The sequence below is a fragment of the Bos taurus genome, chromosome 22, assembly GCF_002263795.3.
Source record: "Bos taurus isolate L1 Dominette 01449 registration number 42190680 breed Hereford chromosome 22, ARS-UCD2.0, whole genome shotgun sequence".
NCBI classification, from domain to species: Eukaryota; Metazoa; Chordata; class Mammalia; order Artiodactyla; family Bovidae; genus Bos; species Bos taurus.
Genome location: NC_037349.1, coordinates 32,433,836 through 32,460,576, shown reverse-complemented (window position 1 = coordinate 32,460,576; position 26,741 = coordinate 32,433,836). Strand labels below are relative to the sequence as shown.

Below are 26,741 nucleotides of genomic sequence, written 5' to 3'. Positions count from 1 at the left end.
AGTTGAGCTATTCCAAATCCTGAAAGATGATGCTGTGAAAGTGCTGCACTCAATATGCCAGCAAATTTGGAAAACTCAGCAGTGGCCACAGGACTGGAAAAGGTCAGTTTTCATTCCAGTCCCAAAGAAAGGCAATGCCAAAGAATGTTCAAACTACCGCACAATTGCACTCATCTCACACGCTAGTAAAGTAATGCTCAAAATTCTCCAAGCCAGGCTTCAGCAATATGTGAACCGTGAACTTCCTGATGTTCAAGCTGGTTTTAGAAAAGGCAGAAGAACCAGAGATCAAATTGCCAACATCCCGCTGGATCATGGAAAAAGCAAGAGAGTTCCAGAAAAACATCTTTTTCTGCTTTACTGACTATGCCAAAGCCTTTGACTGTGTGGATCACAATAAACTGTGGAAAATTCTGAAAGAGATGGGAATACCAGACCACCTGATCTGCCTCTTGAGAAATTTGTATGCAGCTCAGGAAGCAACAGTTAGAACTGGACATGGAACAACAGACTGGTTCCAGATAGGAAGAGGAGTACGTCAAGGCTGTATATTGTCACCCTGCTTATTTAACTTCTATGCAGAGTACATCATGAGAAACGCTGGACTAGAAGAAACACAAGCTGGAATCAAGATTGCTGGGAGAAATATCAATAACCTCAGATATGCAGATGACACCACCCTTATGGCAGAAAGTGAAGAGGAACTCAAAAGCCTCTTGATGAAAGTGAAAGTGGAGAGTGAAAAAGTTGGCTTAAAGCTCAACATTCAGAAAACGAAGATCATGGCATCCGGTCCCATCACTTCATGGGAAATAGATGGAGAAACAGTGGAAACAGTGTTAGACTTTATTTTTTGGGGCTCCAAAATCACTGCAGATGGTGACTGCTGCCATGAAATTAAAAGACGCTTACTCCTTGGAAGGAAAGTTATGACCAACCTAGATAGCATATTCAAAAGCAGAGACATTACTTTGCCAACAAAGGTCCGTCTAGTCAAGGCTATGGTTTTTCCTGTGGTCATGTATGGATGTGAGATTTGGACTGTGAAGAAGGCTGAGCGCCGAAGAATTGACGCTTTTGAACTGTGGTGTTGGAGAAGACTCTTGAGAGTCCCTTGGACTGCAAGGAGATCCAACCAGTCCATTCTGAAGGAGATCAGCCCTGGGGTTTCTTTGGAAGGAATGATGCTAAAGCTGAGACTCCAGTACTTTGGCCACCTCATTGGAAGAGTTGACTCATTGGAAAAGACTCTGATGCTGGGAGGGATTGGGGGCAAGAGGAGAAGGGGACGACAGAGGACGAGATGGCTGGATGGCATCACTGACTCGATGGACGTGAGTCTGAGTGAACTCCGGGAGTTGGTGATGGACAGGGAGGCCTGGCGTGCTGCGATTCATGGGGTCGCAAAGAGTCGGACACGACTGAGCGAGTGGACTGAACTGAACTGAAGGAAAATGAATTCAATTTTTAAAAACAGCACCACTTGCAGGTTTATAGATTTCATTATCTTAGACATTAGCATCTTAGAAATCACATGATCTATTATTAACCAAAATACTTTATTCTCATGCATTTTGATAACAGGAGGTTTCCTTTATCAACCACTCCCTTAACTGAAAAAAGATAACTCTTTGGAACCCCTTAGAAGGAAATTTACAACTATTACATCTCTTGGCAGTTCTTTGGGCTGGGATACCAAGCTACCACATTATCTATTAAAATACTATGCTCCTTTAGAGCTGTGCACAGAAATTAGGATAAAAGTAAGAAAAACCTGTGGAGTGGAATCCATGTTTCTGCCCAGAAAATACTGGAGAGCAAAACAATCAGTATACTGCAGATCACTGTTTACTTTCAAACAGAACAACATGCTCAGCTCAGGGTTGAAGTGACCTGACTGCCCACTTCATTAGAACGGCACAGTAGGTGTATAAATTTGCCCACAGCAAACAAAGATGGAGAATAAAGAAGAGGAGTGAAAAAGCAAACCAGCCGTTCCGCTCTACACACGTATTTCTTTTCCATTCTGCCAATCTGATTTCACTTATGGTGACTCATAGTGAAACAGAAAACATGTGAATTGCATTTGGATGTGCAAAGGTTAGTAACAACTTAACTTTCAAAACCAGCTCATCATTCAGTAACGCTACAGTTGCCTTCCACTCCCTTTCACTCAGATTGGTGCATCTGAACAGCTGCAAAAATTTCCCCTAAAGTCCAGACGACATTCCTAGGTTAGACATTCAAAAGGGGTATTTTAAAGAAGGTTGTTTGTATTCAGACTGCCAGGGAAGGCTCTGCCACCTCACTTCAGCCAGAGGATTTCCGCTGGTTTCTTTCTGTCAGTTCATCTCCACTTTGCTCTGCTTCGGGCGGGGCAGGGTGGCGGGGGGGTGCTGTTTTCCTGTAACCAACCGCTTGCTGCTAACCAATCAAGAGGTAAAGAAGAGAAGAAACGCCCGTCCGCTCCCAATTTCTTTTACTCCACTGTCCGCCAACCGTAGAGCCGACCGAGGCAGAGCCTCTCGTCAACTTTAACCCGGCTCAGCTGATCGTTTGCCGCGCCGCCGCCGTCAGATTCCAGAAGCAAAGAACAAGAAGGTGGGACGCTAGACATGGACGTGAATATCGCTCCTCTCCGCGCCTGGGACGATTTCTTCCCAGGCTCTGACCGCTTTGCCCGGCCGGACTTCAGGGACATTTCCAAATGGAACAACCGTGTGGTGAGCAACCTGCTCTATTACCAGACCAACTACCTAGTGGTGGCTGCCATGATGATTTCCGTTGTGGGGTAAGTGGGGTTCCCCTCCCGGACACTGATCGCGGGCAGCACGGAGGGGGCTCTGGGTGCAAGATCCCGGGATGAGGAAACGCTCTCCGCGCAGGTCTCCTGCCCTGATAACTGCAGGCGGGCAAACCCGTGGAAACTTGTTCGCAGGGCGAGGCCGCAGCAATCAGGGGTCCTTTTTCTTTTCCGCGCCTCGGGCTGAAGCGTGAAAGGAGTCCTAGGGGGTGCGGAAATACTGCCAACCTCTAGCAAGAAAAAAATGACTTTTTTTTTTTTCTTCCTCCTTCCCGATTACTCTTTTGCTGTGGTTGCTATTTGTTGCTCCCCTGTCTCTTAAAAATAAGAAGAAAGAGGAAAGTGGTGTAACCTTACCCTGCAGCTGGCTGGGGCGGACGCCGTCCTGGAAGGTTTGGGGCCCCGGGGTGTGGATCCGAACTTGCCTTCTGGGGTGTTAGTGTAAAAAGGACATCAGAGAAGCGATGCTCTTTATGGGTTTCTTGGCCTAGCGCCTGCCACATTGTACGAGAAAGCTGAGCTTGGGAGCAAAAGGGTGGGTGTAGCCTGGTGGCGCATCTCCCAGTATGGGGCGAAGTCTGCCGTGTAGAAACGGCGTCCCTTTTGCTCTTTTTTTTTCTTCCAGGACTTGCCAGAGATGGTCACTTTATCTTCGCACCCGGTCTTAAAATTAAGTGTCCTGTGTTATATACGATTTCACCCAACACCTGCTCTTCTAGAAACCACTTTTTCTTGTAGGTCATCCTTTAAGTAATGCTTCAGTCATTTTTGCAAGATGCTATGCTATGCTATGCTAAGTCACTTCAGTCGTGTCTGACTCCTAGCGACCCCATGGACGGCAGCCCACTAGGCTCCTCTGTCCCTGGGATTCTCCAGGCAAGAACACTGGAGTGGGTTGCCATTTCCTTCTCCAATGCATGAAAGTGAAAAGAGAAAGTGAAGTCGCTCAGTCGTGTCCGACTCCTAGCGACTCCTAGCGACCCCATGGACGGCAGCCTACCAGGCTCCTCCATCCATGGGATTTTCCAGGCAAGAGTACTGGAGTGGGGTGCCATTGCCTTCTCCGTTTTGCAAGATGGGGTGGTGCTATTCTACATCTTGCTGATCCTATGCATCTTTAAAGAAAAAGCCACCCTCAGACTTTATAAAGGAATTCACTTGTCATTAAAGAAGTGGCTGACATTTCTGTTTGAACTTGAACACAGGGAAAAAGAAAGCTGGCCTGGGAGAAAGGAAAAATCTAAACTTGGAAGGTGTGGGGAAGGATGAATAGTGTGGTTCCTGAAGTTGGTTTACTGTTCTTTGGCTTATTTATTGAGTCACTTCTCTGTACCAAGCTCAGGCACACCAAGATCCATCACACATGAATCTTGGCCAAAGAGCATGCGACAGTTGTTGAGAAGCTGTAGGACCTGATACCCAGCTCAGGGGAGAGAAAAGGAGTCCATAATTTCTGGTTGTGGTTCAGGCTGTTTGCCCCTTTGCAGAAAAGGACTCTCGTTGGTGGGGTTCTGTAGACAATTACTCAGATCCTCATGATGTGTTGCTTAAGGAACTCAGAACAGCTTGGTGTGAGGAGGGCACTGGGATCTGAACACTCTGCCAAGTTAAAATTAGTTGGAGTGGGACAGGCCTGGATCAGCTGCCTTCTAACCCTTCCCCTAGCTTCATGCTTAATGCGTATTTCCCAGAGCAATAAAAAAAAGTCTTTAAAAAAATCACAGGTAAATAGGATTACATCTCTTGTTTTGTTTTCTTTTTCTTTTCCCTTGTAAAGGCATCTTATCTAATGATCTAGCTAGGGTTGTTGTTTTTTTTGTTTTTTAGGTACCCCCCCAAAGGCTTAGATATTGGGCAAGATTTGACACAGATGAATCAAATGTACAGAAAACAAAACAAAAAACTTGCTTTTCAAAAAGATATACTGCCCAGATGGACAGAAGCTGCAGTAGCCTTGCTACCTTGATGGCATTCATTTTTCACTATGAATGCCAGGGGCAGCCGCTGACTAAATATAGCTCCTTCATTGTGAAGTCTTAGCCCACTAACTCAGGCAGTTTGGGATGTTGGCCCTTCCCATTTCCCTTTTCAAGCAGGAGCTGTAGATTGGCAGTCAAAGTGCAAAGTAGCTATTTCATTGTTTATTATCCTTATCTTTAAAAACTTACAAAAGGTACAGGCTAGTCAGTTGTTTTGAAGATGGTATGTCAAGTGTGGGATTTCCTTTGTACCCCAGTAAAATCTTTTGTGACATCTTCAACTGTTTTCTATGCATCTGCAAACACACAGCCTATAGTTCTTTCCAGATTGCTCATTTCTTTCTTCATAATTTAATTATAATAAAAGCTAACATTTATTGAGTGCTGCATGTGCCAGATACTTTGCCACATAATGCAGCCCAATGAGATGAGATATTATTACTAAACCTGAGGCTCAGAGAGATTACATGACCAGCCCAAAGTCACAATCCCAGGCTTGTGCTCTTATCTACTATTCCACCTTCCTCTGAGTCATGAGGTTAGAGTGTCTTAAAGCTGGAAAATAACAAATATCTTCAGGGTCAGGGAGCTTAGCTGACTCCGGAATGTGTTTCTCATTCTAAAGAGAAATTTTCTCTTTTGTGACGTCAGTAGATGGGAGGGTCAGAACAGTACTGGAGGCTGTTCACCTGGATCCTTTACCTGTATCTGATGGTTTCTCATCACATCTTGGTATAGTGTGTGTGTGTGAAGATATGGCTGGGGTGTTTCCTGGGGAAAGGATTGTGTTTGAAGGGTCTTCTTCAGTGGTGCTGCCCGCTGATGCATGGGAGAGGCCATCAGGTCATTGTTGGAGGGCTTCAGCCTCAACTCTGAATGTTCCTATGTTGAAAACTGGCCTGCGTGAGGAAAGAGTGAAGCTACTCTTGAACATTGCAGAAATGGAGGGGGCGAACAAAGTGGATATCATCTAGCTCCAAAACGACTGAAGGGGCTGCCCAGACTGAGATGGAGATTCAGAGGCTTAAGATAGAGACAGATCTGTGAGTGAGGGCCTGATCAGGCATGGCCTGGTAATTCATGATTAGAAAAGTTTGGTCTTCATCCTAATAGCATGGTTTCCCAGGCATATGACTTCCATTCATATATGGAATCTGTTCTGCCTTTCAGATTAAGTCTGAACAGACCTACTTAAGCTAATTAAGTCTTAGCTAGCAGACCTGGTGGGGGCAATTGCCATATCGTCTGTCTCTTCACATAGTAGACAATAGTAGTTAAGAATTTAGGCACTAGCGCCTGGTTAAGTCGGAGAAGGCAATGGCACCCCACTCCAGTACTTTTGCCTGGAAAATCCCATGGACGGAGGAGCCTGGTAGGCTGCAGTCCATGGGGTCGCTACAGTCGGACACGACTGAATGACTTCACTTGCTCTTTTCACTTTCGTGCATTGGAGAAGGAAATGGCAACCCACTCCAGTGTTCTTGCCTGGAGAATCCCAGGGACGGGGAAGCCTGGTGGGCTGCCGTCTATGGGGTCGCACAGAGTTGGACACGACTGAAGCGACTTAGCAGCAGCAGCCTGGTTAAGTCAATTTTGAATCCCAACTACCAGTCACTAGCCATGTGACCTTGGGTAGGTCACTTGAAACACCCTTTGCCTCAGTTTCCTCAGCTGTAAAATGAGACTATTCCCGGAACCTGTGTTATGGGGCTTTTGTGAGGATTATCTGAGTTAATATAGGCAAGTTTCTTAATACAGTGTCTGGCCCCTACTGTTTGCTCCAAGAAATTTATTTTGGAGTTTTATTATTATTTTTATCTCTGTTAGTGTTATCATAGACTAACAGAGAAACACAGGCACCATCATTACCCCAGCAGCTCCATCGACCCAAACACCAGTCCCCAACTTACTCACCTACCCCTGCTTCTCCTACAGGACTCGGTTTTGGTACCATCTCTTTGAGGAGACAGTCTCCCTTCTCCCTCCCTCCCCACTTTTGTGTCTATATTTTGCCTGGTACTTACTCCACAAGTTTTAGGTTGTCTGTTCACTTGTCATCACTCTGTGCTCTTGACACCTTGAGGCCAGAGACTGGGTTTTGTTTGTGAGGCGGGTTTTCTTGTTGTTGTGCTTAACATTATTTTTATTCTCTGGATCCCTGAGGCCAAGAATATAGCAGATGCTTAGCTGATGAGTGAAAAGCATAAATAAATGAACATAAGGTTTCAACATGAGGGTGGGGGCAACTTTTAACCTACTTAATGGAATAAATTATTTCGAAGCACACAGCAACAGCCAGCACGTAACAGCAACATGCTCCTGGAGTGAGACTAACGGGGGGTGTTGCTGAAAGTGCTCACTGCGTATTGGTTAGGATTGCTATGGTGTAAAAATTCAATTTTACAAAGTTTAAAAATCAGACTCTTGATTACTTCATATTGCCCTTGCAAATGCAGTGAAATGCCCTTCTGTAATGTTTCTCCATCTGGGTGCTACTGACATTTTGGACGGTAGAATACTTTGTTGTAGGGGACTGTCCTGTGTATTGTAGGTTGCTTAGCACCATCTTTGCTCTCTGCTATGTGCATATTGATACATTAGTTTGTACTTGTTTTATTCATAAAACGTAATTTGCAATAAAAGAAAAAAGTGCCTTCCCCTTCAGCTGTGACAATCAAAAATGTCTCCAGACATTGCCAAATGTCCCCTTGGGATCCAAATCACCCCAATTGAGAACCACTGCTCTCTTGCCAAGAAAAATATGAGGATTCTTCAACATCATCTTTACTAAATGCAAGTTGCTTTATCTTTGTTGCTATTGTTTAGTCACTCAGTCATGTCCAACTCTTTGTGACCCCGTGGGCTGTAGCCCACTAGGCTCCTCTGGCCGTGGGTTTTCCCAGGCAAGAAAACTGGAGTAGGTTGCCATTTCCTTCTCCAGGGGATCTTCCCAGTAACCTAGGGGTCAAACCCATATCTCCTGCATTGGCAGGCAGATTCTTTACCACTGAGCCACCTGGAAAGCAAGTTGCTTTATAATAAATTACAAAAACAGAGTTTCACAAGGACAGAACAGAGCAGTTTGACATTAGGTCCTGGCTCCTGACTTTTCAAACATTAGATTTGGCTTGGATTTTAAGCTTTATTCAGCTTTGATCATTAGCTTTAATTTATTGTATTTGTTATGTGATCATTCTTTTTCTGCTTTGCCTAGAAGACTCTACTGGTTCCACAGACTCAGTCTTATTTTTTGATAGACTTATGGCATTTACTTTTATCCACTTTCTGTTCAAAAGTCCACTTGCCCTGGAGTTTTTCTGCTATAGAATAGGAATCAAATGACTTCATTAATATAAAACACACTGCTGCTGCTGCTGCTAAGTCGCTTCAGTCATGTCCAACTCTGTGCGACCCCATAGACAGCAGCCTACCAGGCTCCCCCCGTCCCTGGGATGCTAGGGCCTAGCAAATGATAACACTCAAATGTTAACTGCTATTATTCTATGAAATCCTAGATTACAGACATGTTTAGAAGTCTCCCAACTTGTGTATTCTCTTGAGCAGAAGTATTAGATGATTACTGTAGAAATTTTCATTTTTATTTTTATTTATAAAAATTTATTTTTTAATTGAAGGATAATTGCTTTACAGAATTTTGTTGTTTTCTGTCAAACCTCAACATGAATCAGCCATAGGTATACATATATTCCTTCCCTTTTGAACATCCCTCTCATCTCCCTCCCCGTCCCACTCTTCTAGGTTGATAGTTACCCTTTAGTAACTGCAACTTCTGTTACTTAGAAAACTTTGCTTCCTTGAAGAGCTGAGTTTCCTTTTGAAATGCAGGCATCACTCCAGAAGAGATCAAATGAGTTAAAGAAGCATGAATAACAAGCTGAGGAATGCGTGTTCTGTTGCACATGACTTTGCATCATTTAAAACAAGAAAGAAACAATGTCTAAGATAGAAAAGGACATGACTTAACCTTCTCCATCCTTCGCAGGAGACATCTCAGCACTGGATATTCTTTTTCTGTTGACTATAGCAATAGATGTCTCTCTCTGTTTTCAAAGTGAAAAGCAAAGGCATAACCTAATTGCATGTGCAATTTAAGTACCAAGTATATGATACAGTCTAGTTGTAGACAGGCATCCATGTGCTTAAAAGAACGCCAAAAGATTTGCTAGAGAAATCTGTCCAAACTGTGGACCATGCAATTGCAGTATTTTTTTTTTTTTACCCTGGGAGGCTGTTAGAAATGCAGAATCTCAGGGTCCATCCCAGACCTATTGGGTCAGAATCTATGTTTTAACACAACTCTTAGATGAGTCCTAGGTGCATTACAATTAAAAAAAAAACACTGATCTGATCTGGTTTAAAGGAAAGAGTAAGAAAATATAAATAAATCAACCTATAAGCCCAGATGTTACCTTTGGAGATTCTTGGTGTATAGTTCTTGGCTAGGTTCAGGCATCTGTGTTTTTTTTTATTTCAATGCCCCAAGTAATTCTGATATGTCTCCTAAGTTGAAACTGAGAAGTATTGATCCCTATTATATTACAAATATGTTCTAATTTTCCTTGTTATGGCTTGTTAGATATCATTTCAGTTCAGTTCAGTTCAGTCGCTCTGTCATGTCCAACTCTTTGCGACCCCGTGGGCTGCAGCATGCCAGGCCTCCCTGTCCCCCACCGTCTCTTGGAGCCTGCTCAAACTCATGTCCATCGAGCTGGTGATGCCATCCAACCATCTCATCCTCTGTTGTCCCCTTCTCGTGCCTTCAGTCTTTCCCAGCATCAGGGTCTTTTCAAATGAGTCAGCTCTTCACATCAGATGGCCACAGTATTGGAGCTTCAGTTTCAGCATCAGTCCTTCCAATGAACATTCAGGACTGATTTCCTTTAGGATGGACTGGTTGGATCTCCTTGCAATCCAAGGGACTCTCAAGAGTCTTCTCCAACACCATAGTTCAAAAGCATAAATTTGTACCCATCATTTAAAAATGGACATTTAATTTCTAAATATTCGGACTGGTTGGATCTCCTTGCAATCCAAGGGACTCTCAAGAGTCTTCTCCAACACCACAGTTCAAAAGCATCAATTCTTACCCATCATTTAAAAATGGACATTTAATTTCTAAATACTTGGAGGTTTTAAAGTATCTTTGATATTACTTTCTCATTTAAATGCTTTCTTCTCTGCAATCACCCTCTGTGTTTTTTTCAGTCTTCTAACTTTGAGGCTTTCAATGGCCAAGTCAAAGATCTCTGTTGGTAAATGTCACATTGAACTTGAAAATATGTGCTGCTGCGGAACTATTTTTAAAACATCTTTTGATATTGATTTCTAACATAATCCCACTGTGATAAGAGAACAGACTCTATATGATTTCAGTACCTTTAGGCCATGAAATGTTTGCACCTTGTTTTATATCCCTGGATATGTTCCAGTGTCTCCTAGTTTATAGTCTAAGGGAACTTGAAGAGAATTTGTATCCTAACATTGTGTGAAAATTATATAAATCTTAATTATGTTGAATTGGTTTATGGTGCTTTTCAGGTCTTGTGTATCCTTCTACTTCTCTGTATATTCATTCTATTCACTCTTGAGAGTTTGATATTAAAATTTCAATTAAAAATCTTAATTTAGCTACTTATATAGTGGGACCATATATAACTTTGTTCTATATTTTCCAAGTTTCCTGTACATGTTATCATATTCTCATAATTTAAAAACTAAAAAAAAAAAAGAGAGAGAGAATAAAAGAAAGAAAGCTAAAAAAAATACTGATCCCATCAAACCCCACAGCTTTCATAGATGTAAAGGTCACGAGGCTAATTTGAACCAAAGCTGCTAATAGAAGCTTGGTTTATTAGTATAATTGAAATACTTTGTCCATTAAGCCATTGCATATATTCTAAAGCCCCTTATTAACCAAATTCAACAGCATGCCTGACTCACAACATTTGTATTATCATGCCTATCTCCCTCTCACAAATACTCCCTGCCATTAGAACACATATTTTCTGATGTGGCCTCAGAAGTACTAACCGCACACAGATTCTGTGAATATGTACATGCCTCTGCTGTGTCTCCAGCCAGAAAGGCACCTTTATTCTTAATGATGTACATTAGTGCTTCTCTTTTAAGGCAACATAATGTAGCTGGTGAGTGAATCAGCTCATATTTTGTTAGCTGAAGTACTTCATCCCTGTATGGTCTATGGAGGTGTTACCACTGGGCAGAAACTAGAGTTACCACTTTTTGCTTTCAGTTGCTTGGGATGGTAAGGAGTTTTTGGAAGGCTGGTATCTATCTGAAAAGACTAAACTGTAATCTTTTTCAAAATGAGCGTGGTCTCATTATATGTTGTAGGCTGGTAGCTACCAACAACTGGTTTTAAGAAATGGGCAGATTGTTCATACCTTTTAAGTTTCTAGTTGGTAAAGGAAGAGGAGAATCAGAGAGTCCTTGGATGGGGAGGAATGTATTAAAACCTTTGCAGATAGAATTAATTGCAATCTGTTTATGCTGAACTTAATGGAAATGTTTCCTGAAATTTTTCAGCTTCAAAGCCAGTTCTGCATTTCTCTCACTTGTGTTGCTTCCTTTATTCATCCCACTAGGAGAATGAATCCCTTACCAATATCTCAGGTGTTATGCTAGGAGATACAGTGGAGAATTAGACAGCTGTGGTTCCTGCCCTTAAAACTTTTAGGGTCAAGAGAGGCACCAAGATGATGCTGAAAACATAATAATCAATTTTTATACGAGTATAGCAAGCATACAGAAACATACGCATATATAAACACACATCATTTTCAACCTGACTTAACCTGATCTCCCCTGTACATTAATGATTCCAAATCGCAAAACTCACAGGTGTCAAAAAGTGGGAGAGGCACTGAGTATGTGGATGGAGAAAGGATTATTAAGTGGAACCATGCTCACTTGCAGCTCAGATGCTTTCTACTCAGTTGGACAGATATTTACTGAGCACCTGCTACATCCCAGATACTGTGGATGCCTCGATGATACCCGTGGGAGTACAAGTCCACCCAGCCTTCCCCAGTCCTCCCAGAACTCATCTCTTCCTGCCCTCCCACACGCTTTTATTTGCACTTGAGGCACTGCACTTGGCATGCTGGCCCATGTCTTTCCCTGGCAGGGCATGTGTTTCTTCTAAATGTAGAACTTGAAGAGGTCTGTCAACACTCAGTAAAATTTTAATCTGAAAATTCCTCATCAAATAAGAATTCATTAGATCATCTTCTCTGACACTACGTATGTAACCTTGTTTTTCTCAACACCTCCCCATATACCTTTAAAAAAAAAAAATCCCCTACTGCTGCCAGACTGGTGTTAGTAGTTTCTATCTCCTTTCCCTGTGTAAGGATTCACAGTGATTCTGGGTAAATGTGCAAATAAATAAATGGATTTGGGGTTCTTTTTGATCTCTTTCTTTTATTTATTTATTTTTTTTTTTGATCTTTTTTTTTTTTTATCTCTTTCTAAGAGGGCAAAAGCTCTCAGTCAGCTTACTAGGGGCAGAGAGCTCTGTACAGGAAATGCAGTTCTAAAAGGTGAACTGGACATCTACCAAATTGAGCAGTGCCATTGGACGTTTTTATTTTTGATTTGGATAAATGAATGACTCAGCTTCAGAATATTTAGAACATCCATCCTGTCTCTTGTAGTGAGCTTGGCTTCTTGTTTCAGGAAACACTTTTGTGTCTGTGATCTTAAGCAAAACCTGTAGGCTATCTTTCAGTTCTGGGAACATTTACCCATATAAATAGATAGGATTTCCTGGTCTTTTCTCCCAGGGAGCATTCACAAAATGGAGACACTTGGAAGGCAGAAAGCCTATCCCAAGTGGAAGACTGAGGCTCTGGCTTCTGCTTCTATGAATCCCCCTTGTATCCCATCAGTGAAATCCTCCTTGTCTCCAGGAAATACAAAGGAATGCAGAAATTGGGGTTGAAAGTGAATGTGTTAGTCTCTTGTGTCCTACTCTTTGCGACCCCACAGACTGTAGCCCACCAGTCTCCTCTGTCCGTGAAATTCTCCAGGCAAGAATACTGCAGTGGGTTGCCATTTCCTTCTCCAGGGTTAGTGGAAGATAAATAGAGAAGGATTTGCTTGTAGGAGGGGAGTTTATGTGTCACCAGACTCATTAGCATTTGTCCAAACAACTGTCTTCTCTCCACAGCGCTGTAAGAACTTGCCATGTGACAATTTAGTTACCTCAACTAAAAGCATTCAGAAAGAACAGTTTTTAAACAAATATCTTTCCACTTGAGTTCTAAAGCATTATTATGAGATTAACCATGAGTTCCTAATTGTTGAAAGCAGTGATCAGTATACATGAAGTTCATTACACCATTCTCTTTACCTTTAGAATTTGCCATAATAAAAGTTTAAAAAGGATTTTCTGGGACTTCCCTGGTGATCCAGTGGCTAGGGTTCTGTGCTCCCAAGGTGGGGGTCCCAGGTTTGATCCCTGTTGAGGAACTGGATCCCACAAGCTACAACTAAGAGTTTGCATGCTGCCACATGGCACAGATACATAAATAAATATTTTTAAAAGGATCTGCTGCAGTCTAATCCCTTGTATAGTGACTATTTGAAGCTTCACGGCTGTGGGAGGTGAGACTTATAGCTTCTAACTTAGGTTCAAGCTGTTGTTTAATACAAATAAAACAAGCAATGAGCTTGATAAACACAGAAGAAAACCCAGAGGTTCCCAAAGTATATCTTACAATGGATACTTTTAACAAGCCAACTGTTGCCAAGACAGTGGATCATCAGGATGTGTTTAGTTTGATGATACCAATACACACAGTGTAACAAATATTCAGTACACAGGGAGTATGCAATAAATTTTGTGGGCTGATTCAGTCCATTAGGAGAATCTCAAGGTTAGGTTACTTTGACCTTTCTGTGACAAAAGAGACCAAACTCTGCCCATGTTAACTGCCTGTGATCAAGAGATACAGGAGACACTGATCACGTTTACTCAAAACTGATTTGTGCGTTTAATACGTTTATACCTTATAATCAGAGATAGTTCTTGCCAGGAAGAAAGCCCTGTGGGAAGTAACCACAGAAGATGGTTGGGGTTATCTGTGGAATCCGAGAGCAAGGGGGCCTACGTAGGCAGGTCTATAGGAGGATGGATCTCCCTCTGTCCTACCTGCCCTCCTCCTGGCCCCCAGCCAGCACTAGAGACAGAACTTAGAAAAGAGTCTTCCTTGCAGCAAGCCCAAGGGTCCTGTGATCTCATCTGATCTTTTCTTATATCACATAGGAGTTTTTCCTACTTCTAGTTTTTCATTTGTTCCTTTCATCACAGCTCTGTGAAGGTACAAAAGCAGGGACTATATTTACAGTAATGTTTAGTGTACAGTGAGGAATAAGAGCAATTTGTTCAAGATAAATCTCACGTCACTTATTTCATGACGATACAAAGTTGCTGAGCTTACTTTAAATAATAGGAAAATGTGCTAGACTTACTTTTTTTTTTCTTTCTTTCAACAAACATTTATCAAATTCCTGCTCTGTGCCAAGTGTCATGCCAAGTGCTGGGGAGAAAATATCACGGTCCCTGCCCTCATAGTGCTTAATCTCTAGTGGGAGACAGAGACATTCATAAGATACTCATTCAAATAAGTATCAAATCACCACTGAATTTATGGCAACTCACTCCAGTATTCTGTCCTGGAGAATCCTGTGGAGAGAGTGCCTGGCAGGCTACAGTCCACAGGGTCACAAAGAGTCGGACATGACTGAAGTGACTGAGCACACACAGTTATGTATCACCTTAGGGGTTGTGAAGAAGAGGCAGATGGTGCTAGGATGTGTTCAAAAGACTAGGGAAAAGCTGATTAAGCTGAGATTTGAAGGAGATAGGAATCGGGCAGAAAGAATGGTTTGTGCTTAGGCTTGGGATTGACCAGGGGTTGAGTGGGCTCTAGAGACAGACAGAAACCCCACTGGATGGTGCGGAAAATCAGGAGGCAGTGGTGTGAGAAAGCTGACAGGCAGAGATGCTATAGCCCTTAGGCATCCCTCATACTGATGACTGAAATGGTCTGTTCCTCCTGCGGAGGCAGTGTAAAGCAAAGCACAGATTTGGCAGGTGAAGCGTGGCCTGAATTTCAGGCTCCTGTTTCCCACCTCAGCTCAGCACCCTTGTTCCAGATACCAGCTACGCAACGGTACGCAGTGGCCCTGGCTGCAGAGGCAGGCAGGGGCCGAGCCTGCAGGGCCATGTAGAGTGTGGAAAGAATCCTGTTTTTATCCTAAGAGCACTAGGAAGCAAGAAAATGGATGGGTGGATTCATATTTGCAGTGACTCCTCTGGTTGTTTCAGAACCTCAGAAAAATATCACCAATTTAGAGAAGTGCACTGTGAGTAAATGGTTCCCCCGCTTTCTTAGTGAGTCAGGCTTCCTCAGGAACCAAACTACAAAAATAGCTTTTTGGGGGTTAGAAAATTGGAACGCAGTGCAAAGCTGCTTCTGTTGCTCAGAAAATATTTCACTGCCTCTTTGGTTCTTGTTGGCATTACAGCGTGGCAGGCATTAACAAATGTGCACTTTGAGTCAATCTGAAGATCTCTGAATAAACTTTTATCACCAGCACTGCAGTTGGGAGCCTCAGGACAAATTTATTAACTTACCTGTTTCTTACCTTAATTCTGTGTAGAAAATTCCATGGACAGAGGCTACAGTCCATGAGGTTGCAAAGAGTCGGACATGACCGAGCAACTAATGCTTTCTGTGTAGAATGAGATGTGTTTTCAAGATCCATGCTAGATCTAAAATTCTGCAGTTGGCCAAGAGTTTTATTTGTCTTTTAGCAACTTGTGTTGAAACTACAGCCATAGTTAACTGAGTCACGTTGGTAAGTTTAGGACCTGCGTCCACACCCGCTCATAACTACCTTCCTTTAGAGACAAATGAGAATGTTGAGGGATTTCCTAGAATGACCTTTAGTTGCTTACCCCAAACTAGAAGAAAAGGGTTCTAAAAGGTTGAGGGGGGAAATCCCTGGAGCTGGTTAACAACACACAATGGGTTATATTATGAATTGTGTCAACTGGCACTGTTTTTCCTACTCCTGGATGCCTCTAAATATGTTTGTTCACTGCCCTGGGTCTCAGCTTATTCATCCGTGTAATGGGATTGCACTTATTCCTCTTTGAAGAGTCAGCTATAGGGTTCTGTGATGGGATTCTAAGCCTTTTTACAACTGTTAGTGATTCCACTAGAATTTTTAACTATGACATTTATCTGTCATATTGATATTGTCATTTATCTTCTTACTGAGTAGAATACATATGCATGTGTTAAGTTGCTTCGGCTGTGTCTGACTCTTTGTGACCCCATGGACCATAACCCGCCAGGCTCCTCTGTCCATTGGATTCTCCAGGCAAGAATACTGGAGTGGGTTGCCATGCCCTCCTCCAAGGGATCTTCCCAACCCAGGGATCAAACCTGGGTCTCCTGCATTGGCAGGCAGGTTCTTGACCTCTAGCACCACCTGGGAAGCCCAGGATACATATATATGTAGGTATATATTTTCAACTCACACTAGAAAAACATATTTAATGTTTTTGATTTGTAAAGGAAAGTCCTGTTTTCACCAAAGACAGAAAATCATGATCTCTCCATCTCTCCTTCAGTCTCTCTCTTCTCTCCCTCCTCTCTTCCTTCCCTTCTCTCCTTTGCTTCCATCTAGCTTCCAGCCTTCCTTCCTCTTTCTCATTCATGGACCTCCAAATTGAAATAGCACCTATCAAATCCAACAGCAATTGTCCACGTGAAAGCTAGGTGGCATATTTATGAAAGTTTTATCCTAATGGTCCTTGGGCTTTATGGTGATTTATGTCACTAAGAACCCAAACTGTTGAGTAAAAACTTTACTCATTTGAAACAAGAACTGGTTTCCAAAACTCCTGCACTAACTAGAAAATGAATTTAATCTCTGGAGGATGATCTGTGTATTTTATTTTGCTCCAAGTACAGGGAGGTGCCAGGGCAGTGGGAGTGCTGTGCATTTTCCCATTTCTCAGAATGGAATTGCGCTTAAGCAGAATAAAGAAGAAAATCATTTCTGCTCCAAGTAACTTTGTTCATTTTTTCCAGCTTGTAACTTTGGTTTCTAATTATAGATCACAGCTTGGGCATTGGGTAAGCCAAAACCAGTCCTATAGGACTTTCTGCTCTGTTCTCTCTTCTTGAACATGAGCAACAGGAGCAGGTGAAAAGCACATTTGGAATTGCTTGAGTCAGCTTAGATTTTTCATTGTTCTTTGTCCTGGGCTTGATTTAGCCTTTCAGCCTAGAGGTCTACCTCACTTGTACCGAGAAACATAGAAAAAACTTGGCATGCATTTTATTATACGCTCTGCCTTGTGAATTATTATTTTAATAGATATTCTAGGAAGAACTGAGATGGAGGCCTTTGACATTTTCCACCAACCAACCATCTCCCAGGCCTCCCAGCTGGCGCTAGTGGTAAAGAACTTGCCTGCCAATGCAGGAGACATAGGTTCAATTCCTGGGTCAGGAACATACCCTGGAGGAGGCACTGACAACTCATTCCAGTATTCTTGTCTGGAGAGAATCTCATGGACAGAAGAGCCTGGTGGACTAAGGTCCACAGGGTTGCGGAGAGTTGGACATGACTGAAGTGACTAGCACACATACACATAGACTCATCAGCATGCAACCATCTCCTATTTGGAGCTTATACAAAGGAGTTTCCTAAACTTGAAACTTATGCTCTAGTTCTTTGAGTTAATATTGATTTGGTCAACATCAAGTTTATGTAAAAGGGTTTGTCTCTTTCAGGCAACTTTCTCCCATTGCTTTTATTTTTAAATATCAATTATTTTATCTTCAAGTAATATATGACTATTGAAAAAATATGAAAATAGAAATAAGCAAATGGGAATATACTACCCATGATCCTATTACCCAGTAAAACTGCTAGAGTCTTTTAAATTTCTCTCATAATGGTTTTGGTGCTAGAAATGAAATGTGTTAGTCTGTGAGAGTTTCTAAGCCTCTCCACCCAGTCTCCCCATCACCTGCAAAAGAAGATCTTGTTTTGGCCCTGAGCTAGATCTTTCCTATCCCAGACTTTGAAGGACAGTTTTGTCTTTACCAAACCAATTCTAGGGTCAAAGCTGGAGAGAAGGTATAACCCCAGATAGAATCGTGAAAAAGAAAAAAGGGCCAAGAGACCTAGGTAATGAAAACACTGAGGGAGAAAGAGGACACGCAAGCAAGCACATATACTGGATGTTGGGAAAGCTTCGGGAGTTGGGTGGGGTGGGGCGGATTAGTTGAAAGAGGATCTGGACAGTGAGCCGGAAACCGGAGTTTGAGTGGGAGAAGGCAGAGCTTGGCTGTGCTCATGAATTGAAATTGCATCAGCATCACTAGAGAGATGAAGCAAGGCAAGATTGTTGTAGTTGGCCTGCTCAAAGCCAGAGGTGTGGGGCTGGAGAGCCTGTGTGCATGCTCAGTCACTAAGTCGTGTCCAACTCTGTGTGACCCCATGGACTGTAGCCCCCGCCAGGCTCCTCGGTCCATGGGATTCTCCAGGCAAGAATACTGGAGGGGGTGGCCATGCCCTCCTCCAGGGGATCTTCCCAACCCAGGGATTAAACTGAGGTCTCCTGCACTGCAAGCAGATTTTTTACCATCTGAGCCACCAGGGAGGCCGGGGCTGGGGAGCAGTTACTTTTATATCTTTACATTTTATGTTTTGTATGTTCACTTTATTTCTGATCATAAAATAAGGTACTGATTGTAGAAGTTTCTACTTCTGAGTTATATAACATAGATTCTAAATCCACCTACCAGAGAGAACTGTTGCTTTTACCTAAGCAATTATGATTGCCTTCCCACATGATAAAGCATACTTTGACTTTTTGAAAATAATTATATGTGTCACCATTTAGTACATTGTTGGCCATATACATTGTTTCTAAAAGTTATAAATCATAAATATCACTCGTGAATACTGTTACAATTCAGTCTTTGCATTTTTATTAATTTCTTTACATTATCTATTCTGAAGAGATTTTTGCCTGGAAGGGTATAAGTATTTGCAAGAGTTCTGAATGAAATAAGCAACTTATTATTATAGAGTTTAATTTAAAACTACATGCTACTACTTTGACCACTGTTTAGCTCCATGCATTTTAGTAGAAATTAACTTTTTCAAAGGAGTTTGACATTAATTATGTCCCTGCTTTCACCCCTTAAGATATGCAATACTTTCACTCCTATTTGAAACTATTTAAATATTAAATAGTACAATAAGTTTTCTGTTTCAGGGGGCAGAATCAGAGTGAAAAATTTCAAGGGATTTTTTAAAGAGGAATCTTATCCTAAATATAAATCCCAATATGAAATGACTTCATCTGTTCTGTTTCAGAGAAAGTCAGTTCTTGGCATCACCTTTCATTATCCTGTCTTCCAAATCAGTGATGCTGATAACACACTGACCCCTCCTTGTTCTTCCCAAGCAACATGCTCATTAGCCTCTTAGGAGGGTAAAAAGTTAGTAAATCATCATACTTGCTGACCACAAATGTCTTTTAAGAATTTGGGGGGTGGGGGTGGGGGTGGGTGGGGCTACAATGCCCAGTCATTCTCACTTAGGAAGTACTTCATCTACATGTCCTCTTTATAAATGGCTTTCCCCCATTATTCACAGCAGTGTATCCTTTGGCTCATGTAACAATGAAACTGGAAGTTTTATGCCTGGAAATCTCAGTTGATAACCCATCTCCTAATGATACTCTGGGCCTTTGAAGGAATTAGAGTGGCCTATTTAACACCAAGAGTCATAAACCCAAATGCCTCCATGGGCCAGGCAGCTTATGTAAGAGACCAGGGCAAGGCAGCTGTTAGAAAAACAGTTGTTAATGGCAGCTCACTGGGGGCCTCTGTGTCAAAGATTCCGTAGATAGTGGTGGGGGCTGAGATTAAATGGAAAGCATTTATTCTACGTAAAGGAGAAGGCACTCTAGCCAGTGGCTAACGTGGGAAACTGGGCCTAGTTTTGTGAGATTTTCTTGTTTCCAGGAGAAGCAAGAAACCCAAAGGTTGATGCATTTAAACATGCACACACACATATTGGGATTCAAGTAGAAGTTTTTAAAATTATTGTACAGTCCAGACATAAGTGTAACTGCACACTGGCTTATGAAGCCCACTGTGTGACCTGAACTCCACATTCATCTAGCATGGCAGATTCTAGGAGGATTTAAATAAACCCTTGGAGCTCGGAAAATACAATCGTTATATACTAGAGCCCAGGATGTATGAAAGCTAAAGACAGCCCATCCACAAAGGGGCTCTAGTCTATTGAAATGCTGGGCCTCTAATGTGATGGGCTGTTCGGTAGGAGCACACTGCCTCCCTGTGAATTTTCCCTCCACCGTGCTCTAACCTCTGTTCCCAAGTTTCTTCCTTGGAGACGTGATTTAATACTATCGATCTCATCGGATATGAGGAGTAAATGAGACAACTTAGATGAAAGGCTTGGTAAGTAAGCTTTGTTGTTGCTCTTCCCCTCCCCGCTTCATTTCCCTCCTCCTGACCTGGGCGCCTCCTTTCTTCCATATTCCAGGTTCCTGAGCCCCTTCAACATGATCCTTGGAGGCATTGTGGTGGTGCTGGTGTTCACAGGCTTCGTGTGGGCAGCCCACAATAAAGACATCCTCCGTCGGATGAAGAAGCAGTACCCCACAGCGTTTGTCATGGTGGTCATGCTAGCCAGCTACTTCCTCATCTCCCTCTTCGGGGGAGTCATGGTCTTTGTGTTTGGTATCACATTTCCTTTGCTGTGTAAGTGAACCTGAGCCTTATATCATCAAGCAATGTCGATCCATTCATCCAGTGAGAATGTCCTAACCTGTTTCTGAGAGGTGCGTTGGCAGGTCTGCAAAACTATCAAGAGTTTTCTGCAACAGCAGATCAAGGCTGAATAGCCCATTAATGGCACAGATACGTACTGGGCACCCCCTCGGTGCCGCTCTTCTGGGGACACAACAGTAAACAAAACAAATTCGGATCCCAAGTCATACAGTAGTGGCATGGTCTGCACTGGAATCCAGATTTGTCTTAACCGTTCAGTGCCAGGCATCCCGTGCTGACACAGAAATGAATGTTTACTTACTCAGAAGATTGTAATTAGTGTCGAAAGCGTTGTAAGTTGGCCCAGAGTATAGGTAACCATGGACTCCAATTCTAGTGATGAGAACGAGACATTTTCTAAAGTGTACGTGCACTGTTGACTGAGATTCCCAAGCAGACTGAGGCCTGAAATAGAGAACAGACACAACTCCAGTCTCATCAATGGAAATCTGATTAGAATTATAGTGTACTCAGTGACAGGAACATCCCTTTAATCTTTAAAAGCATTTCATGTGCTGCCATTCCACTAAATAAAACAATTCCTTGTTTCGGGTTTGTTCGATTAAGCCCCCAGAATATTTATATGTGAATCCCACACCTTATTGGATAAAATAATTGAATCATTAAATTTAGACATTTTTGAAATACTCTTCAGGATTTCTTTATGTGCTAGAGACAGTATTTCAGTGATTCTGCCTGAGTATACAGTTTGTAAAAAACAGAGCAGTGTAATGAAACATATCGTAAGTTAAGAGTCAAGGGTCCAGGTTTCTATTCGTAGACCTGCTGGAAACCAGCCATGTGATCTGCACCAATTGTCTTATATGGGAAGAGCTGACTCACTGGAAAAGATCCTGATGCTGGGAAAGATTGAGGGCAGGAGGAGAAGGGGGCGACAGACAGTGAAATAATTGGATGGCATCATCAACTCAATGGACATGAGTTTGAGCAAACTCTGGGAAACAGTGAAGGACAGGGAAGCCTGGAGTGCTGGGGTCCATGGGGTCACAGAGTCAGACACTACTGAGTGACTGAACAACAACAATAATCCTATATGGGCTATAGCTCACTCATCCATAAAAGAAGGGAATTAGACAAGGTCAGTGATTCCCAAACTTTGATGACTGTGAGAATCATCCAGGATGATTTTAACATATATGTTTCTCAGCCACATCCCGTGGAGATCTTGATTCTTTGGCCCACAGGACTGTCCAAAGAACCTGTATTTTTAGAAAGCTCCTCAAATGTTTCTAGTGGTCACTCTTGATTAGGAGCCTCTGGAGAGAATGCACATGAGTGCTTCTCAAAATGAGGGCCCCAAATCACCCACATCAAAATCACCCACATCAAAATCACCCACATCAAAATCACCCACAGTGGTTACTGAAACATTACATTCCAGAACCCTACCTCGGTCTCAACAATCTCAACTCCAGGTGCTGGAGACTGGGAATCTGCCTATCTAACAGGCTTTCTCTCTGGTGATCTGTATGCACACAGAAGTTTGAAAAGTGCTGGTGTAGATTACCCAAGGTGTTGACTTAAATACAGATTCCTGAGCCCAGCCCTGTAAAGGTTCTAGAAGTTCAGGAGGCCCAGGAGATGGGCCAGAGAAAATCTGTTTCTTACAAACAAACTCAGGTAATTCTTAATGATCAGGTAAATTCTGTGAATACCAGATTACGTAAGGTCTGTAAACCCTTAGCATTTTATCCAGACATTCTATATCCAACACTGTGCAATAGCTTTTTATCCAGATATCTATACCCAACACTGTGCAAAACTGCCCATTAGGAGGCACCTTCTAAGAGGACTTCACTTGTGTGCCTCCTGCAGGAACAAAATACAGATAACCCCTGAGCTGAGCATAAGTTCTTTTCTGGAAAAGGTTAGCATTAAGTTCATTTTTAGGTAGGTTGAAATCACATCGATTCACTTTGAATTTCAGGGTATTTAAGTAGCATCTGAAAGGCAGTGATAACAATGTGTGAAGGGAAGAGCGTGGCTGCCAGATTATGGTCCTTCCTGCTGAATACGACATTCTCCTGCACACACAAAGAATACTGTAAAGTCCAAGGATCCATACAGGGACTTGGGTCCATTAGGCTGACAAAGAGCTTTATATAAAGTTTAAGGATCCACTGTGGGATGTGGAGAAGGAAATGGCAACCCACTCCAGTGTTCTTGCCTAGAGAATCCCAGGGACGGGGGAGCCTGGTGGGCTGCCGTCTTTGGGGTCGCACAGAGTCGGACATGACGTAGCGACTTAGCAGCAGCAGCTGGGATGTGGATCTGTTAGGGAAGCAGACTGGACTGTAGCTAATGGAGAAAGTTGTTACTTCAGTTGCGAAGCAGGGCGGGAGAATGGGTGCTTTGGTGCTAACCGTCACCTTTCACTTCCCTGTAGTGATGTTCATCCATGCGTCGCTGAGGCTCCGGAACCTCAAGAACAAACTGGAGAATAAAATGGAGGAAATTGGTCTGAAGAGGACACCCATGGGGATTGTCCTAGATGCCCTGGAGCAGCAGGAGGAAACCATCACCAAGTTTTCTGACTATATCAGTAAAATGAAGGAGTAAACGGAGCTGCCCTGGTGATAGGGTTGCAGCAGAAGTCGAGTTCGGTTTGCCCTTGTCCAGACCTACTTTTCCGTTTGTGTTTTTGAAATAGGAGGTGCACGAACCATTCAGCCACCCGTGGCACCGTGCACAGAGAGGCCTCCCTGTCCTCATCTCTGCTGTCACAGAGAAAAGGCCTCCGACTAAAAGAAACCACCCTCCTGTTATGCTCGACATCTCCAGTGTGTTTATGTAAACTGATTGGAAACGGATCACCCTTATTTCTTAAGGGGAATAAAAGAATCATGGAGTGTACAGCAACAGTATGGTTATTTTGTAGGAAACAGTTTGTAAAGTATCAAGGCAATGTGAATAAATGAAAAGACTATGAAAGGAGATGATGTTATCCTGTTTTAATCCCCCTCAGCATCCTCCTCTAAAAATATTCCTTCCTTAGGATTATAATATGTGGGGTATCAATTAGTTTAGCTTTTATTATTATTGTTTAAAATAAAAAATAATCTTGATCACTTTGCCTCCTGGTTGATGTGCAGTGGATAAAGCAGTTGTTTCTATTTTGTTTACAAACATAAAGCTGCTAGCTGCTTAGGAGAATATTTTATCAACTTTTTTGTAAATTTTTGAAATGCTATTAATGTTTTCATTAGAAGGCATTTGTTGCAAACTAATACCATCTTCTTTAAGGGGGTTACAGCTCTGTAGCCTGTATTATTCTTGACAAGCTTGTTAAAAAAAAATCAGAATAAAATGAGTTTCTATTGCATAGTTTTTGTTTTTATAATGACAAAGACATATCCAAGATAATGTTTCCCTTTTTTCTTCCCCTTTTTCTTCTTTTTATTCAGTTTTTAACTGCAACATTTAGAAGGTAAGAAATGAACACGCATTTTTATTAATTCCTTGGGGGTAGAAAGAGGACAGTAATAGCTGATCTTTTGAAATGTGAAAACCATCTCTAGATGACCAAGCAAACAGACGTTTAAAAATGGGAATGAAAATGATCATTGATTCTGCAGTTCACAGAACTTTTAGATGGCACTTGGCACCACTAGATGTTTTTATAGCCAGACATTAGAATTAATATAGCATGAGTTTATATTTTCTGTTACTTTCTTCTTTTTACTCCCAATGTATTTTGAAATAAGTAATATAACATGTTTTCCTTGCCAGCTGAGTGATTTCATAGATGAATAGAGAATATTTAGATTTCCCTAGCATGCAGACAGTTGGGGCAGTACTCATTGAAGAGACTCTTGTACATCCTAGAAGAGGAAGCAATGCATATGCCACTCCTGATTTTTCTTGCATTTTGATTTCTCACCCAACCTGCAGTCTTCATCTTCAGCACAGTGATATCACCGTGATTTCACACACATGGTCTAGAATTTGGACCCTTAGCTAAATATGAAGAATAAAATTTATCAAAGTCTTTTTTGGGGGGTGCAGGGTGAGACTATTCAGACTATTGTCTGTATTAAATGTCTGAGAAACTCAGTGACAACCCTATAAACGATGAGCCTATTTCTGTGCAGCAAAAAATACTCAGCTAGTTTTCAAATACTGTTAATAAAATTTTAATATTTATTAATCTCCAGTCAGAATAAAATTGAATCCTAATAGGATCCTTTTTTTAAACCTGACATGGGTTTATACATATTTTAGACCCATTTTCTACATGGTGAATTCTTCAGACTAAAATGCAATAAATGTGGAGAAGGTGATAACTTGAATGAAAAAAAAAAGCTATTATAATTATTAATGGTTGATTGTCACTTCTGGAAGGATTATAATAGAAAATTCTAGCATGGAAATGCTAAAATTAAATTTTTCAATTAAGATGTTTAGGGTGGGAGTGGGTGAATAGAAAAAAGCATGTGAATGACTTCACTTGTCTCTTGACAAAACCCATGTAACGAGGCAGTAAATTTGAATTTGGATCATCTTTTCTTTTTTGGACATCTAAGAGTAAAATTCCCTTTCAGCACTTTTAACGCTTTGTAAAATTTCTCGCTTATTTATTAATACTGTTGCTGTATAAGCAAACACATAGGAGTTTTCCAGAACTTCAACTACTAATATAAATTAAGCTTTTAAACATGTTCAGAGTGCTCTGTCCCATCAGAGTTTAGCTTCTTAAATACAGAATATGCTGGACACTTTAGAAGTTGTATTTATCGCAGCTCTTTTTAAACCATCTGGATCTGTATCCAAGGATGCTTTAAAGAAATAGAAAAGTAGGAGAAAACAAAACTCTCAGCTTTTGACTAGTCTAAATAAAATTAGTTACTTGATTGAAAACTATAACTTTAAATTCAGATACTTTTGTTTCCACTAAATTACCTTTAAAAAAAGGAAACATCATATTTCTTTCCCACGACTTCTCCTTCCAAATATTGTGTTGTTTGTTCTCATTAAGTCCATTCTCTCCTAGCCTGTTTTGCCTGTGATGCGTCGCCTATAATTATATAAAACAAGACAGGTGCCAATTATTTGCTCAGGTGAGGGAGAGAGAAAAGAGAGGAAGTGTGACTTCCTGATTTCTAAGTCTCATGCCATGTCAGTACAAAATTCTAGATGCTTTGCACCTAGTGACTTAAACAGATAATTGTGGGCTCGAGGAACTTGGAAAGAAGAACAAACACTGGAGATGGAGTTGTCTGGAAGACTCTTGTGGAGTCTCTAAGGGTACTCTGTAGACAGCAAAAGCCTGAGGAAGTTTTATCAAGAATAGCATATACACAACATTGTAAAGCAACTATAGTAAGATTAAAAAACAAAGGTGAACAAATAATATAAAGCATCTGTGGCAGAGAAGACAATTACCAAACCGAGAAGAGGCGATGGAGGGCCTTGAATGACAGGATAAGGAATTCAAGTTTAATTCTTTAGCAAGTTTCATTAAGATTTTTGAGAACAAGATCAAGATCATTTACAGGCTAAACTAAATAAATATATATATATATACACACACACACACTTAGCTAAAACCAAAGCTCAGTAAATCTATTATTCATAATGTCCTTTGTTTTAAACAAAACTAGCATGCTATCTCCCATTTTCTCTATATGTATGCAAACAGAAGGTTTTATATATAAGCAGGGTTTGTTTTCCCTGTTACTTTTTCCAGAAACACTGTTTTCTCCATGTCCTGTGGCTTAAGCGTTTGCTCTTCATGAAACCCCTCTCCGGAGCGCCCCCAAACACACAGGGGAATGGCCAAGACAGAAAGATAGGCAGGGCTGGAAACCAGAAATCGCAACTGATTCTCCAGAGAAGAGGTAATGAACAAATTATCCGATTTCAAAACTTCTGAAAGGCCTGGAGTTCAATTCACCCTGCACATTTCCACAGAGTGAAGCATGCTCTGTTCTCTTTAAGATACTGTGTGATAAATTACAGCAGAGTGGATGGAAGAAGAAAACAAAACTGGGAATA

General features: G+C 41.7%; 1 protein-coding gene across 1 annotated transcript; it reads left to right on the top strand.

Moving 5' to 3' along the window:
• Window positions 1-2,606: 2,606 nt before the first annotated feature.
• On the top strand, window positions 2,607-24,068 carry ARL6IP5 (ADP ribosylation factor like GTPase 6 interacting protein 5). Its single transcript, NM_001014891.1, is given in 3 exon segments — window positions 2,607-2,791; window positions 20,440-20,657; window positions 23,134-24,068. Coding segments are annotated over 3 exon segments (567 nt in total). The 5' UTR covers window positions 2,607-2,615; the 3' UTR covers window positions 23,307-24,068.
• The last annotated feature ends 2,673 nt before the right edge of the window (window positions 24,069-26,741 follow it).